General features: G+C 38.1%; 1 protein-coding gene across 4 annotated transcripts in view; it reads left to right on the top strand.

Moving 5' to 3' along the window:
- The window catches only part of tnks (tankyrase, TRF1-interacting ankyrin-related ADP-ribose polymerase), a 109,789-nt gene that overhangs the window by 89,499 nt on the left and 2,808 nt on the right, over window positions 1-17,482 (top strand). For all 4 annotated transcript variants that reach the window (XM_004911036.4, XM_004911034.4, XM_004911033.4 and 1 more), the window contains 11 exons: window positions 3,211-3,430; window positions 4,319-4,428; window positions 5,491-5,679; window positions 5,914-6,151; window positions 6,430-6,512; window positions 11,207-11,327; window positions 12,040-12,137; window positions 12,885-12,959; window positions 13,482-13,587; window positions 14,138-14,324; window positions 16,703-16,859. In XM_004911036.4, the coding sequence (XP_004911093.1) occupies window positions 3,211-3,430; window positions 4,319-4,428; window positions 5,491-5,679; window positions 5,914-6,151; window positions 6,430-6,512; window positions 11,207-11,327; window positions 12,040-12,137; window positions 12,885-12,959; window positions 13,482-13,587; window positions 14,138-14,324; window positions 16,703-16,859 (1,584 nt within the window). The remainder of the gene's footprint in view (window positions 1-3,210; window positions 3,431-4,318; window positions 4,429-5,490; window positions 5,680-5,913; window positions 6,152-6,429; window positions 6,513-11,206; window positions 11,328-12,039; window positions 12,138-12,884; window positions 12,960-13,481; window positions 13,588-14,137; window positions 14,325-16,702; window positions 16,860-17,482) is intronic.

Below are 17,482 nucleotides of genomic sequence, written 5' to 3'. Positions count from 1 at the left end.
ACGTTAATAACTTGGGAGCCAAATTGCGATATCATTGCATGGCGTAGCTGGAGGTACCTATATATTTCTAAGTTTACCTGGCCTAGTTTCCCTTTCAGTTGGTCAAAGGATGGGAATGTACCTTCTATTAGGAGGTCTTGCAGGTGACGGACTCCCAGTTTAGGCCAGTATTGAAAATCGGGGAGAAGTAGTAGGTGTTTGAAGTTGGAGTTCCTCCACAGTGGGGAACGGGGTGATGGCAAATGCATAAGTTTGGGGAATAGAGTCTTAGTGATTGTCCAAATTTTTTGTGGGACTTTAATAACTGGGGGAAGTCCTTGGGTATCTCTAGCCTTAATAGGGGGCGTTTCTCAGGGCTTCCATAGACTCCGTGCATGAAGCCAGTAGTACTGTAAGGGGATTGTCCATCTCTTGGCTAAACCAACTGTGCAAGAACCATAGTTGTGAGGCGTAATAGTAATACTGTAGGTGAGGGAGGGCCAAACCCCCAATGTCTTGCGGGGCCATTAATGTACGTCTATTGATCCTGGGAGCTTTATGCGCCCAGATAAAAGGGCCTGATATAACTTTTTACTACATAAAATAAAAATGTTGTGTTCATTCATCAGTGCTGTTGTCATAGTGCTCAGGGAGGAAGGTGCAGTTTCCATTTACTTTAGTTTTTGTACCTTTTTGTTTCCTTTTATTTAGTCAAGGTATTTTAGTAGCAGTATAGTAAATGTTAATGAACTTTTAACTATGGGGGAACTGATTTTGCTCTCTCTTTTGGAATACTGGCTCTAATCCTGAGATTATAACCAAAATCCTTGACTCAAAACAAGATGAGGCTTCTTGTGTTTTCCAAAAAGGAAACAGAAATTTGCATGGAGATTTTCTTGCCCAATTCCAGCATAAAAAGTGTTTTTATTGTTAAGCAGTGAAATAAACCTTTTTCCCCCTAAACTATAGTACTTTTTGCAATATTACATATTGGTTTGAGACAAAAGCAAAAATATTTTTTAGTGGACCTGAACCTTTTGAAGAATAAAAGCTATAATCCATCCAGAAGTGTTTTGTCCCGAGTTTGTATTGGGTTCAGTTAGTAGCAATACCTTATTATAGAAATATTTAAATGCTTCATGGGGGGAGCATGAATAAATTGACCAACCCATTCTGAACAAAAAGCTAGTGCTCCATTTAGGTACAAATAGGGTTTGTTTTCCCATAAAATGCAACATTTGTAAGCTGTCATATTTCTACAAATTTACATAGGGATGAAGTTTCACATGCAGCCTGCCTCACCAATTTTAAAACTCCCAAGTAGGTTCTTTTGGACACTGTAAGGATCAGTCTTTAGAAGCCAGGAATAATGAGGGGAGGGGAAAGGGCCTGGCCACTGCTCCTGCAAAAAGTAACAGCAAAAATTCTCACACAAAACATTCTATATTATAAAGTGGGAATTCAGTGAGAGTAAATTTGAAATGTGTGACATGCTCACTGTATGCTTCTTTCTATAAGTTAATTTAAAAACAAAAAGTAGGAATAAAATAAAAATAATTCATATAAATTCTGTAAACAATTAGATGTACTTTGTCCATTATGCACAAAACCTAGACTGGATGAAGTTGTATTGTTTAAAGGACCTTGTATTTCCTTGTGTGTCTTCAGTGAATAATGCCTGGACACCGTGAATCGTAGCACAGGAGCTTAAAATATCTAGCTCTAGGCCCTTCCATCTTATTACAAAAAAATCAAGGTTAGCCTTTTATTTATCCCAAAGCCTAATGCTGACCATTCCAGTGTACCAAGTTATAGACAGATTTTAGTTTTTAATGTGGATATAAAGATCCTCACTAAAATTGTGGCCACCAACTTGAATTCTTTAATTCCTTGGTTGATAATTATAGATAGAACAGGCTTTATCTAGGTATGACAGCTGCAATTTGCATGCTAACAAATATATATAACATACAAATATTTAATAAAGATAATTGCAGATTCCACTGTTGGTTCTCATAATACAGGTCCTGAGGGCATTCTTTATTTTGCCCACATCATTTCTATAGTTTGACTCTAACATATAAGAGGGTTTCCAAATTTTAAGTACAGTTCTTAAAGTGGACCTGTCACCCAGACATAAAAAGCTGTATAATAAAAGCCCTTTTCAAATTAAACAAGAAACCCAAAATCATTTTTTTATTACCACATCCATACCTATTATAAAAGCATTTAAAAATCCCAGCTGTCAGTCATATATTGCCTGCCCCGCCTCTATGCCTTAGGCATAGAGGTGTGGCAGACAGTTACTTTCACTTTCAATTCAGAATTTCTTAGATGTTGCTGCCCTCCTCACATTCCCCCTCCCTCCTCACCATGTAATTTTGTAACCAGTGCATGGACATGGGCATTAGGTACCCCCATACTGGCACAGAAACAAGATATTGGCAGAATGCAATGCCTGCTTTGATAACAGTGTCCACAAAATGGCCCCTGCCTGCTTGCTGCAATTGTGAATTCCAAGGCTGAAGAAACTAAGATTAAAATAATTTATATAGTGTAAGTAAAGTTTATTTTGCTTGAAAACCACAATAGAAAACATTTTGGAATTATTTCTTAAGGTGACAGGTCCGCTTTAATAGCACACCAATGCTATATTAAATTAGCAGGGAGATGTTCCCATCCTATACATGTTAGGAGAAGTACAAGACAAGGTTGCTGGCTCTCCCCACTAAGTTCTGAAACTACTTTTAAACTTCAGTTTAGATCATTTCTACCATATTTTTGATCTCAAAAACATTTCTAAAACTGAAGCTTTTCACATTACATCTAAACTTATTTTCCTGTTTTAGGTAAATCTAAATATGATGCTAACTTCCCTCACTTAAAAAAAAAAAAAAAAAAAGACTTTGACAAATGGACCCCTATGCAATATCATGGCTGGGTTGTATTACACTTTTAAAGGAGCAGTAACACCAAAAAATAAAGTGTTTTAAAGTAATTTAAATATGTGGTGTTGCCCTGCACTGATAAAACTGATGTGTTTACTTCAGAAACTACGATTTATGTAAATAAGCTGCTGTGTAGCCACAGGGACAGCCATTCAAAGGAGAAAAGGCTCAGGCTACATAGCAGAATGCAGATATACTGTGTAGAATCCTTAGAGATATCACCTTCACACATTTTACGTCGGATGTAAAATTTAAAAGGATTATGCGTGCTTTTTTTCAACAGCATGGAGCAGACCCAACGAAAAAAAACAGGGATGGAAATACGCCTTTAGATCTGGTAAAAGATGGTGACACAGACATTCAGGACTTGTTGAGAGGAGATGCTGCCTTGCTGGATGCAGCTAAGAAAGGTTGTTTGGCAAGAGTACAAAAACTTTGCACACAGGAAAACATTAATTGCAGGGATACCCAGGGTCGAAACTCAACACCACTTCATTTAGCAGGTAAGCTAAATAAAATCTGTTTGCTGCATTTAGGGTGAGGACACCCATAGAGACAATTATCAGAAAATTATCAGCATTGTTTTTGTAGCCATGACAAGTAGCTGCTGCTAGTAGCTCCGTGTGTCTTCACCCTAAATGTGTAGGGTGTTAATACAGGTAGCCATTTATTTAGAGGATATCCAGAAACTGTCTAATGTCCCTCCACTTTTCACAGACAGCAAAGCCTTCCCCTCTAATATGGTTGATAAATACCTGCTACATGTGCTATTTGTTTGCATTCTCTTGAAGGTACTGATGCCCTGTTGATAACTGTTTAAAAGAGGTTTACAGGTAATGTTAAAGGAAGAGTAACACCAAAAAATGAAAGTGTATAAAAGTAACTAAAATGTAATGTGCTGCTGCCCTGCACTGGTAAAAGTTGTGTGTTTACTTCAGAAAGTCTACTATAGTTTATATAAATAAGCTGCTATGTAGCCATGGAGGCAGCCATTCAAAGGAGAAAAGGCACAGGCACATAGCAGATAACAGATAAAACACTATTGTACTCTACAGAACTTATCTGTTATCTGCAATGTAACCTGTGCCTTTTCTCCTTTTTTCCAGCTTGAATGGCTGCCCCCGTGGCTACACAGCAGCTTATTATATAAATTATAGTAGTGTTACTGTAGCAAACACACCAGTTTTACCAGTGCAGGGCAACAGTGCATTATATTTTTATTACTTTAAAGCTATTTCATTTTTTGGAGTTACTGTTCCTTTAAGTTAAGACTAATGACTGTAAGAGCAGGATTTTGTTCTAATTTAGTTTTAGATTGGGTCAAATGCTATCTTTAATATTGCACATTCACTACTTTTTATATTGGTAAAATGTTTGTATTTTCTGCACAGCTGGCTACAACAACTTGGAAGTTGCAGAATATCTCCTAGAACACGGAGCAGATGTAAATGCTCAAGATAAAGGAGGTCTCATTCCCTTACACAACGCAGCCTCATATGGGGTAAGAATCACACAACAGAGTTTAACAAAACAGTCTAGAGCTAACATACTGTACATTGATATAGCCCCCTTTTTTAAAGCTGTGAATTACAATTTTTGTAATGCTCAGCTAAACTCATTACTCTCAATACCAGTTCTGATTTAAAAGTTTCTTACAATCACTTTTTCTTTCATTGCTTGTAGGATCACTTAATTCATTCTCACTCATTGCATGTCTTTTGTGAGTGCAATGTAAAAATATATATAACAGATAAGCAGGGATGTTCGGTGATAGTATTTCAATATTTCAATATTATTGTATTTCTGTTTCCAGTAAGGCACTTTACTTTCTTAGGTATTGTTATGAGACAGAAGTACCCTCTCTTCTTGCACCTATTTGAGGTAGTTGTTAAAGGAGAACTATACCCTGAATATCAATATGGCTAGAAATGCCATATTTTATATAATGAACTCGTTGCAACAGCCTAAAGGTTCAATATCTCTCTAGCAGTAATGATCCACATGCTCACAAGCTCATTGTGTTCGGAGCAGCTGTCGAGAAGCTAAGCTTAGGGGGTCTTTGTAAATTATGAGGCAGATGTGTCTGGCCTCTCATACAAGCTGATGCTACAGAGCTGATGATACATTTTGATGCTAAATGTGCTGATTTCAGCGTTGCCATGTTACTATTATTTACAAAATCGCTTATATTGTCACAGATATTCATTTCATACAGTATATTGTGCACCAGTTCTAAGCTCAGTAACTAAAAGCACATAATAAGATTTACTCTGGCCCCGTGACACTGTCCCAGGGTAACAGAGCAGTGACTTTCGTCATTGCGTGGTTTCTTAAAAAATTGCCAGCCTAAACCATTTTTTACCTCTTCTTTATTGGTTATTTAAGGTAAAATAAAAAGAGAAACAATAAGGGGTCATTTAAATGGGTTTCAAATATTACTATTCTGTCAGAGAGAAGTTAATTTGATATTTTGTGTTGAAACCAGGATTCCACAGGATTAAATTCATTTTTTGTCTTTTATTGATTGTGTAGAGCAACTTATTTATGAGCTAATCTTTTTCAGCATGTAGATATTGCTGCCCTGTTGATCAAGTACAATACTTGTGTAAATGCCACGGATAAATGGGCGTTCACTCCTTTGCATGAAGCTGCACAGAAAGGAAGGACACAGCTGTGTGCTCTGCTTTTAGCCCATGGTGCAGACCCTACCATGAAGAACCAGGAAAGCCAAACACCACTGGATCTTGCTACGGTCAGTTGCCTGTATCAATAATGAATTATCTGAACATACTTTTTCCTAATGTTTTATTTAAGAAATATCTATGTTTTTTGTTATTTTTGGTTTAAACAGTGCAAAGGTTGACAGTGAAAACAAGTATGTACAAACCCACATTTTGACTATACTGCAGTAACTATTTGAAGTAGATCACTACATTTTTTAAGTTAATCAAATAATAATAAGTTTTTGTTTTTCCTTTCTTTGTAGGCGGATGATATCCGAGCATTGCTTATAGATGCAATGCCCCCAGAAGCTTTACCTACTTGCTTCAAACCACAAGCAACAGTGGTCAGTGCCTCTATCATCTCACCAGCATCTACTCCCTCTTGTCTTTCTGCTGCCAGTAGTATTGATAATCTCACAGGACCTCTTGCAGAACTTGCTGTTGGTGGAGTATCAAATGCTGGTGATGGAGCTGCAGGAACTGAAAGAAAAGAAGGAGAAGGTAAATCTTAAAGGGATTCTGTCTTAATTTTTACGGTGTACTTTTTATTTTTTAAATTACACTGTTTACATTGAAAATAATTTACCATTTAAAATTTTATTCTTAAATGTATTTTTCAAGTTGTAATATTGGTGTGTAGGCAGCCATCTTAGTGCAATATGAAATGAAGCACATGGCTAGCCCCAGTTGAAATTTCAAACATACCATAACATTGTTGAAATGACCACAACAAACTACAATGATAAGTTATGTTTATTCCTGTATTTTCCCTTTCTCAGTCACAGGTCTTGACATGAACATTAATCAGTTTTTGAAAAGCCTTGGTCTAGAGCACCTACGTGACATCTTTGAAACAGAGCAGGTAGGTAGAAACCAAGTCTGTCTTAAAACAGACTGTCGCCATAAAAATGAAATGGTGTCTGTGCTCTGGTAAAGGCTTCCAGGCTGTTGTGCTTTTGAAAAAAGAATAGGTTTTCTGATCACCAAGTCAGTTATTTATTTCTGCATGTAATGACAGCCTGGAAGTGTCTACAATCACATAGATCAGTGCTGTCCAACTGGCGGCCCGCGGGCCGCATGCGGCCCGCGACCCCCCTCTGTGTGGCCCCCCACCTGTCTGGCTGATTTGATGGCTTACCTTTGTGTAAGCTTTAAATGGTATCAGTACTGAGATTAACTGCCCCCCCTGCATGGTTCTCACCTCAGATTCAGGCTGTAATCAGGCTGTATTGTTTAAATATGTAATCCCCTGTGTTGTTCACACCTTTTAATCTCTGCATTGTTCACCTCCTGCAGTGTTCACACCTCAGGCTCAGGCTGTAATCGCCCACATTGTTCCCCTGTTCACACCTCAGGAGCAGTAGAAACCCACAAATAATCCCTGCACACTACGAAAAGAACATATACTGAGGTGGTACTTCAATTAAAAAGTTTTTTAATATATAGTTATTGTGCAGACTGTAGGAGCAGTGCCAGCATTGTGTCACTGTAGGCTGCATGTGTGTGCCGTACAGAGTATGGCACACACAGGCAGGGTAGGGAAGGCAGAGTATGGCACACACAGGCAGAGTATGGCACACACAGGCAGAGTATGGCACACACAGGCAGAGTATGGCACACACAGGCAGAGTATGGCACACACAGGCAGAGTATGGCACACACAGGCAGAGTATGGCACACACAGGCCGAGTATGGCACACACAGGCCGAGTATGGCACACACAGGCCGAGTATGGCACACACAGGCCGAGTATGGCACACACAGGCCGAGTATGGCACACACAGGCCGAGTATGGCACACACAGGCCGAGTATGGCACACACAGGCCGAGTATGGCACACACAGGCCGAGTATGGCACACACAGGCCGAGTATGGCACACACAGGCCGAGTATGGCACACACAGGCCGAGTATGGCACACACAGGCCGAGTATGGCACACACAGGCCGAGTATGGCACACACAGGCCGAGTATGGCACACACAGGCCGAGTATGGCACACACAGGCCGAGTATGGCACACACAGGCCGAGTATGGCACACACAGGCCGAGTATGGCACACACAGGCCGAGTATGGCACACACAGGCCGAGTATGGCACACACAGGCCGAGTATGGCACGGCACACACAGGCCGAGTATGGCACACACAGGCCGAGTATGGCACACACAGGCCGAGTATGGCACACACAGGCCGAGTATGGCACACACAGGCCGAGTATGGCACACACAGGCCGAGTATGGCACACACAGGCCGAGTATGGCACACACAGGCCGAGTATGGCACACACAGGCCGAGTATGGCACACACAGGCCGAGTATGGCACACACAGGCCGAGTATGGCACACACAGTGAAAGTATGGCACACACAGTGAAAGTATGGCACACACAGTGAAAGTATGGCACACACAGTGAAAGTATGGCACACGCAGGTAGGGTAGGGCAGGCAGAGTGTGGCACAAATCAGCCAAGAATGGCACACACAGTGAAAGTATGGCACGCAGGGTAGGGAAGGCAGAGTATGGCACACGCAGGCAGGGTAGGGCAGGCAGAGTATGGCACACAGGCAGGGTAGGGCAGGCAGAGTATGGCAGGTTTTTGCTGTACTATAACCATTAATATGGGTATGGTCATGTGATAACATGGGTGTGGTTTCAAGTGGGTGCGGTTTCAAAAAGGGGAGTGGCCAAAACTGGCTTCCATTATCGGCCCTCCACCACGTAGGTCGGAAAAATTCCGGCCCTCGGTACAACAGAAGTTGGACAGCACTGACATAGATTATATTTTATGACGCTTGCATTTTATTTTACATGGTCTGAAACCTACATCTCACAGAAGGCAGGAACATAGTTGAGATGATTGACATGCTTCTAGATGCTTCTAAACCCACATTTTTATTGCAGAGAAGCTCTTTGGAATACAATAGTTTTAGTTTTATATAGGTCAGATGGAATTTATGACTCTGTCACTTTATGGTCTTACTGGCCCTTTAAGCTTTGCTAAATATAGTGTTTTTTCTTTTCTCACGTGGCGGGCAGCTATCCTTGTTGATCATTTTCAGTTCTGTAGAGATTTGGTATGTCATTGTCACTGTGAAATTGTGAGGTCACTTAATGACTGTGCAGCCCTAGGCTATATGTTTTCTGTTTTTATTCTATGTCTGTGTCCATAAAATGCTGAAAGACAGAATTTGTTGGCTCCTGGTGCTTCTGAGCCTTAGTCTCTTTATGGTAGTGAATAATAATGAGGGTTTGATGCTCCCAACAGGCATTAATGAAATGTCGCCATGAATATGATTTTGCTCCAAAAATATAGAGCAGAAAAAAAGAAATACATATGTACATGCCAGTAAAACAGCAGCAAACCTATAAGCCGTTTTTGAGAATTTGTGATGTTGCCTACCATCCAGATTAAAGAAAGCTGCTCTATTGCTCAGAAACAGCAGCTTTTATAAGCTCTTCTTTGTTCCTCTCTGGTTCCATTTGCTGTTTTCAATCAAATATTTATGGAACTGTTTTTGTGAAGTGCCTGTTCAAGTCTAGCCTACCTGTGTTCTTCTAGTTGTTGTAGAACTACAGATTCCAGAAACCCACCTAGTATGTTTCACAGCTGCTAAATTAACAACAATTTTTTTCATTTCAAAATAAAGCAACATTGTTAAAATATAGTGCAGAGAAAACAACTATGGGTAGAATACAAAACATATCCACAAACTTAGATCTGTCCATGCACATGCAGTCACACGAAAAAGTAAGTATATTCCATAGCAATCTTTTACTTTATGCAAAAGTACAGTATAGCAAATATCATACACAATTTGCATTTTGTAGTCGATTGTGTTATTTAAATAAGCATAAATGCAAGTTTCGCATTTGGAAAAAATAAGCAAACCCCTGCATTTATCAGTAGCTTCATTACCTAAAATTAGTATTAGGCGCAAATGATAAGGGCATTGATATAGAGGTTCTTGAAGCAACCTAATTATTTAAACCTCAGGCATTTAGTTTGGTCAGCTCCTTGTTGTTGGTGTGTGGAATCATGCCTAGTTTGAAAGAGCTATTTGAGGCATTTAGAAAGCTTGTAGATGCCTATAAATTATTTGGCATCAATCAATCTACGTTTCAAAAGATAATCTACAAGTGAAATACTTCAGTGGTCTTGTGCAAAAATGCACTGGTTAGCTTAGTAAATTCATTTAATAGAAGCTTGTGGGAAACATCTTGAGAAGGATTTTCTCAGGCCTCTTCTCTCCAGAAAAATATGGGCCAGGTCAACTGAGAAAATGCTTCATAGTGACATTCTGTGTTGCCCTGTTTTTTTTTAGACTTTCTGTTCTCAGAGAAACATGAATGGACCATGTGTTTAAATGGCAAAACCAGTTTTTTGGCTTAAGAAATCTGACTGTAAATCAGCTGGACAGCATTGCTCTAGGAAACATCCTCTTTTTTCATAATCTACTGTAGTAGTCTTTGACCTGAAATACAAATGTCAGTATCAGTATTTTGTGTATTTTTTCAAGCTGCTCGTGTTGATTTGAACTGTCAGTACTTATTTTGTGATAAGCTCTGGTTTGATTGAACTTTCTTACTGAATTAGCAAGATTAAGGGGAAGTCTATCAAATGCATTATTGTTATTAATACAGGTCAAATGTAGGGCAGCAGCAGATAATCACCAAATGATCTCCTTACTAAACATGAGCTAAATATTTTTTTTTTTTTTTTTAAAAAGGCTCTCAAATTTTTTGGAAGAATTGTGTTTACCACAGGGAGTACTATTCCTAGAATATGTGTCTGTGAAGATTTTCATTCATCCAGGTCATGGTATATCTAGTATAAATAAATTTAAAGCAACTGGACTTGTTTGGTAATCACTGAAGACGTTTCACTACTCATCCGAGCAGAACTGAAGAAGCTGCTCGGATGAGTAGTGAAACGTCTTCAATGTTTACCAAACAAGTCCAGTTGCTTTAAATTTATTTATACTAAATATCCTAGAATATGTCTTTCTACACACTGAGTAATCCTAGTAAACCCATTGAACAATTATTGATATTACTCCAACTGTTCTATATGTACAGGTAATTGCATGCCAGATATACATATTCATATATTCGCATCTCTACACAATGAAGCCATTCACACAAACAGTGGCAGTGAATGTACACATATATACACGTATAGACCTAAGCTGGGGGAACATTACTGACCTTTGCTGCTGCCTCCGTTTAAATATGTGTTTTTTCCACCTGTTCCATCCCCATCCTCTCTCCATAACTGACACTTCTTTATAATCCATGCCCATTTTGCCCCCCACCCTCTTGCCATCAATCCAGTTCCAGTGCAATTTCCATGCGGTGGGGGGGTGGGGATGGAATGGTCAAAATGACCACCATTATTAGCCCTCCACCACGTAGGCCAGAAAAATTCCAGCCCTCAGTACCACAAAGTTGGACAGCACTGCTTTAAAAGAAGTATATACTTAAAGGAATATACATTGATTTGTTGGTGTTTTCATGAAATCTGTTGCCAACTGTAATTTGTTATTGCCTTATTTTTTAGATCACTTTAGACGTGTTGGCTGACATGGGTCATGAAGAGTTGAAGGAGATTGGGATTAACGCTTATGGCCATCGTCACAAACTAATCAAAGGAGTTGAAAGACTCTTAGGAGGGCAACAAGGTAATTTAAAGAGTGTTCACAAATTTATTCTCAAGGCAGGTGGTTTATTGGATGAGTGCATTTAATGGGAACATTTCATCCGTGCAGGCATAAAGCCAGTTTATAGCATTAGGAAAAATTTCTTATACTCAAAGCATCAACGCTGTGGGGTATCAGAAAAAATGTTGCCAATCGCTTCCACTAATTCTTGGTGTTGTCATTATAGGGTAAAGTTGGCAATTTTTGGTTGTAATCAATTGAATTGCCATACTTTTGAACCGTGGCTGGACATGTTTGCTGACTGGTACAACCTTCCATTTTTGCGTAGTGAAAGAACACATGATACTTAGCAACATTAATGATACATTTCTTTAAAATGTTCCGTTTCACGTTTTTTTTTATAAATGTAACCGAGATTGCATTTTTCTGTCCCTTTTCTGCACTGCAATTTCTGACTTTTTAAACAATGTAGCAGAAGTCAGCTCTTTTCCAGTCAGGACCGGGTATGTTAATCATCTGGCTTCAGTTACATAATTTTAAGTTAGAACTACCAGTGCAGATAATCGCAAGAGAAATACAATCACTGCTTTTACTAGCTATTGCAGTACAAATAATGTTAAAGCCACTGAAAAAAGTAAATAAATATAAGCTGCTATAGATACTGCTCAAATGATCACACAGGCTATAACGTTTCATCTCTGGTTTTGTTAACCTGACCCTTTATGTGTTTCAGGGACTAACCCTTATTTGACATTTCACTGTGTAAGCCAAGGAACTGTTCTCTTGGATCTTGCATCAGATGATAAAGAATACCAGTCAGTGGAGGAAGAGGTAAAAGATAACCTTCTATTATCAGTAAAAATAAACCTCTGTGTTTTATTTGTTGCCAGTTGTAGGCTTGGGTACTATACTTCTTAGGAAAGAATCTTACTGGTTACTTTTAATGAGTTTGCATTAAGTTGTATATCCTAATGTGTACAGGACACTACCAGTCTTTGTGAAAACATTAATGTAATTTTGGCTTAAATAGTCCTTAATAAATAAATGGAATAATAATGGGTTCATCTGTAACATACTAAATTTATGTTTAAAGGGGAACATCTCCTTTTAAGTGTGTTTTTACATTCCAAAAAGAAACACACTAATCAACAGGTGAAATCTGTGTACACCCATTTAATAGATACAATTGCAAAACACCATTTTTCTTGTCTTTAGCACAAAAAGGATTTGTTTGGTCTCTGACTTTCAAACATTGTTAATGTATTAAAACTGGACCATGTACAACTACTACTACTATGCCATTTAACAAAAGGGTTAATTCCCAAAACACATTCTATAGTTTTTGTATACATTAAAGAGCAAAGACAGGTTGAACCCCATTTAGATCATAACCATAGGAAGTGCCATGTTCACCCTTGAGATGGTTTTTAAGGTATGCATACTTTTAATCATTTAATCTTTATTTGTTGAAAAGAATTGGTAAAGTTTAGGTATCAATAATCTTAAGTGAATGATTGTTCTCTCTAGAAAATAACATTTACTTGACTTTTGTTTTGTTCTGTTCCTATTAATTTAAAGATGCAAAACTCTATTCGGGAACACAGGGATGGTGGCAATGCTGGAGGAGTTTTCAATCGATATAATGTCATTAGGGTAAGGCTAAATTATGTCTTTGTACACTGTTATCTTAATATATTACTCTCCATGCTTTTTTATTGATTTCCTTAAGGAGCATATTCTCTGCACACCTTCTGTTGTATTTTACCTGAAGCTTATAAGATTATTATTTATTAGTACCTTTATACAGCGCTGACAGATTAATAAGATCTTTAGAGATTGGTCATCATTCACATCACTCCTTACCGCAGGGCAGGTTACAATTATTTGGATTGTGTGGGATGGAACCTCAGTACCTTAGGGAAAACCCATGGCGAAACCCTAGTGAGACATTATTATTTTTTTTTTTTTTATTTTAAACCCAGAAGCCCCCAATTTTGCAAGGCAACTAACTTTATTAAGTCTGTTTATATATTTGATAGATATGTGCTTGAAATATTAAATGTTTTAAATAGTGGAATATTAATGCTACAAAATAAATTTGGTTTAATGCATCAGTTTAAATGGTCCTGTTTTTTATTTTATACTTTTTAATCCTCCCCCCCCCCCCTACAACAGATTCAGAAGGTGGTGAATAAGAAACTCAGGGAGAGGTTCTGCCACAGGCAAAAAGAGGTCTCGGAGGAAAACCACAACCATCACAACGAGCGGATGCTGTTTCATGGTATGTTGCTTTGTCTTACAGAAATTCCTATAGAGAAAAAAAATGTGGAGAGGAGTATAATGCATCACCATCTGAATTGTGGAATCATTAATTAACACCCAGCATTTTGATTTTAAATGTGAAACAGTCCAGTGCAAAAAATCGAAGCCATTTGAAAAATGTTGCATAAATAAAAAAAAAACACTTTCATTTTCAAAGTCATTTTCCGAATACGTTCCATCTGAACTTTTCCTTGACTTGGAAGTCTATGGAAGTCTGAACTGATGACAAATACGTCGTTGAGGACACGTAAAATAAAATAAATGATTTCTTTGATTGCGATTGCTTTTGTTAAATGACTTGTATTGGAAATACAGCCCTTTTTGTGATGGCACAAATCATTTAACACAGCTTGACAAGTAGGCACTGAAGTTGCAAAAATTGCAGTTTTTTTTTTCTTGCTCAAAAAAAAAAGACCCTGTGCAGGATGTATTTCTGATCAGAAGATATTGGAGATATTGTGTCTAATTTGCATTTTCAAGTCATTCCTCTTTTTAAATCCCTTTTTTAGGCTCGCCCTTTATTAATGCAATTATTCACAAAGGCTTTGATGAGCGGCATGCGTACATTGGGGGTATGTTTGGAGCTGGCATATACTTTGCAGAAAACTCTTCTAAAAGCAACCAGTATGTCTATGGCATAGGTGGAGGTACCGGGTGCCCAACTCACAAAGACAGGTCATGTTACATTTGCCACAGGTATTTACTTTCTTCTAATATCAAATTGACTGTAATGGTATCTTTACCAAGTGCTATACTAGAAATAAAACAATATTTAGGTTTTACTGAACAATCCTCATTATTATTATTTTTTTTTAATGAGCAGTAACATTACTTAGTGCTATTATTATTTTCCTTCTTAATACCAATTTGTAGCACTGTGGAAAAGACTGAAATAGATGATGTACCCATATTTAGTGCCCATAGTAGTTAGTTTGGAACTCTGAGGGCTACGCAATATGGGACACTTTGTTTCTTGTGGTAAATCTGCACTATTGTGGGTGACAAAAACTCCCTAGTTTCCTTACTACTGGCAGTGATGTAAATCGCTGGTGGGAAAACATATGAATTGCGAAGTAGCTCGACATATCTGTGCATGGTAACTGCCAGCTGGAAAGCAGAAGTGACACATGTTTTCCCTCTGGTGATCCATATTGTTGGTGGGAAGGAAACTAGGGATTTTTGTAGTCCGTGGCACTGAAATTTACAGAGAGATGAAATGTGCCTTGTGCAATTGCCCTACTACCCATGGGAAAAAATTGAATTTAACTGCTCAGTGCACAATGACACATTAATCTGTTTTGATAACAAATTATATGATTTTTGCAGAATTCAACTAAAATAAATAAATAAACTATAGAGTTTTCATGTGGAGAAAAAAATACCCCTTAGAATACAAGTAGGTGGAATAATGCTTTCTAATATTGTAAAATAGGAAATGTGCATCTGGTACAAGCTGTCCCTTTGCTGAGCAAGCAAACCCTTAATGTCAGGAGCTGAATTTATTAGTACTTTATTTCAGTGTCATGACATGCACTACTTCATACAACGTCAAAAATGCTGGAACATTGTGCTCATGATTTATTGGTGGCCTTTCAAGTATTGGTTCTTAACAATGAAAATAATTTCCTCTCAGTCTGTGGGAAATAAACCATTTTCTGTGCTCTATTCTTGGCTTTTATATTAGTCAGAAAATAATAGTTAGCAGGGAAGTGCTTCTATTAAAAATGCTGTAGTGTTGTTTAGTAAATGTGTTTTACAGATCTATTATTTTTTCTTAATGTTGTTTATTGGTGAGTCACTGAAACCTTAGTTTGTTTGCTTGGTTTTTGTTTTTGTTTTGTTTTTGTTTTTTTATGAAAATGATCCTGAGCCAAAGTACTTTTCAACTTTACAGTGCAAAGACACACACTGTCATTTAAATCACAAAACAAAAACTGTAGTACCGTGTTAGCCAGTGTCAAAAATAATATAAAACACAAATACAAGAGTAGTGTAGAAATGATACCTATATGGGCTAACAATAAAAATACATTGCAAGCTTTCAGAGCTCTAAGGCCCCTTCATTAGTGCCCTTTATCTACACTGCATTTGTATTTTGCTTGACGAAGAGGCCTTAGAGCTCTGAAAGCTTGCAATGTATTTTTACTGTTAGCCAATATAGGTAACATTTCTACAATACTCTTGTATTTGTTTTTTTTTACTGTCATTTAAAAAATGAGATAGGCAGTAAAATGATGCATACTGTTATTTTATTGTCTGTCTCAACATAAAGTAATGTATTGGTAATCAGCGCACAGCCTTTCCAGGCTCAGTGCATCAAGCCCTGTGAAATGGATCCGCATTCCACATATAGAAACTTCTAATTGCAAACTGGGGGCACACTGACACAGCGAGTAACTCACAACACAGCTTTATTAAAGTGCTTTACACAACATGTTTTGGGCCTCTCTAGTGCCCTTTATCTACACTACCTTATCAACACTAGAGGGGCCTGTGCTGTGTGCAGCACTTTAATAAAGCTGTGTTGCGAGTTACTTGCTGTCAGTGCTCCCACTGATTGCATGTAGACATTTTAACAATAAGGTAAAAAATAAAACCGCAAAATACTATTAAGCAAGTAAGGATATTTGCTGACATGGTAAATACTATATAATTGCCTTCTGTATGTGCAGATCAAGGGATGTTTTGCCATGAGGCACAGAGAAAGCTTTGCCTTAGGCCGCATATATAGCTGCCCATACGGTACAAGATCTACTTTTTTCCCAACCTCACCAAGCAAGCAGATATCTTTCCCTAGATACGCCCACCTAAGGTGCACAATAATAGGCTAATCTGATCGTTGGGCCATAATTTAAACGTTGCCCTGTGTTCAATAGAAGGACCTACTGGTGACTAAAGATCAGAGAGTGTATTATGTAGTCCCCTTAAATATTTATACATCATTATTATATCCGCCTTAAGCTCCTCTTGTCCTGTGTAAACTGCAAGGATGCCACATCCTGCATGGAATTAATTGTACTGCATTGTTTTGTGTTCAGACTGCTGATAAGTATCATTTTTTTACCCCAAATCAGACAAATGCTGTTCTGCAGAGTGACTCTTGGGAAATCCTTCTTGCAGTTTAGCACAATGAAGATGGCGCATGCTCCCCCAGGACATCACTCAGTGATTGGCCGTCCAAGTGTAAATGGGTTAGCTTACGCAGAGTATGTAATCTATAGAGGAGAACAGGTAAGTGTAATTTATTGTACAGTGAGTCACTCTTTTGGCAGTGGATGGGTGCTCTAATAAAATGAAAACAGTCATCAAATAAATATATAGTGTTTTAGTAAAGTAACATTCTTTAATCGCCCCATAATTTTACTAGTGTTATCTGCCACATTAGAGCTTTACATTTCTATGCTATAGGGAATGATGTCTCTCCTAATAGAAAATATATTTGCATATTAAGTTCTGTGATCATGTAAAGGCATGTGGCTGCTCCAACAGTGGAGAGAAAGCCAATGCAATCTGTAAGCAAGCAAACACTGGCAGCAACTGTACCTGCCTGTCAGTGCACACAGGAATATTTTAGCTTGGAAATACCTACGTCCACTTACTCCCACTGTCCTATTTGCAGCACATTGGTGTTTTCTTTGACAGTGGCTAAAAAGCAATGGGTGCCATTATACTTAGTTTACCTTTTACCAAAGGTAATTTCTTCAAAACATGGTAAGAGGGTATCCGTTCACGGAAAGATACAGACATTGTGGAACAATAAGTTATCTAGTATCTAGTGCCCATTTCAATTAATCCTTTTTATTAAAGAGATTTCCCACACTCATTGTTAAATCTGCTACTTGGATCCTGAGCAC

The sequence above is a fragment of the Xenopus tropicalis genome, chromosome 1 (genome assembly GCF_000004195.4).
Source record: "Xenopus tropicalis strain Nigerian chromosome 1, UCB_Xtro_10.0, whole genome shotgun sequence".
Taxonomy (NCBI): Eukaryota; Metazoa; Chordata; class Amphibia; order Anura; family Pipidae; genus Xenopus; species Xenopus tropicalis.
Note: the sequence above shows the minus strand (reverse complement) of the source record. Positions and strands in the feature narration are given on the sequence as shown.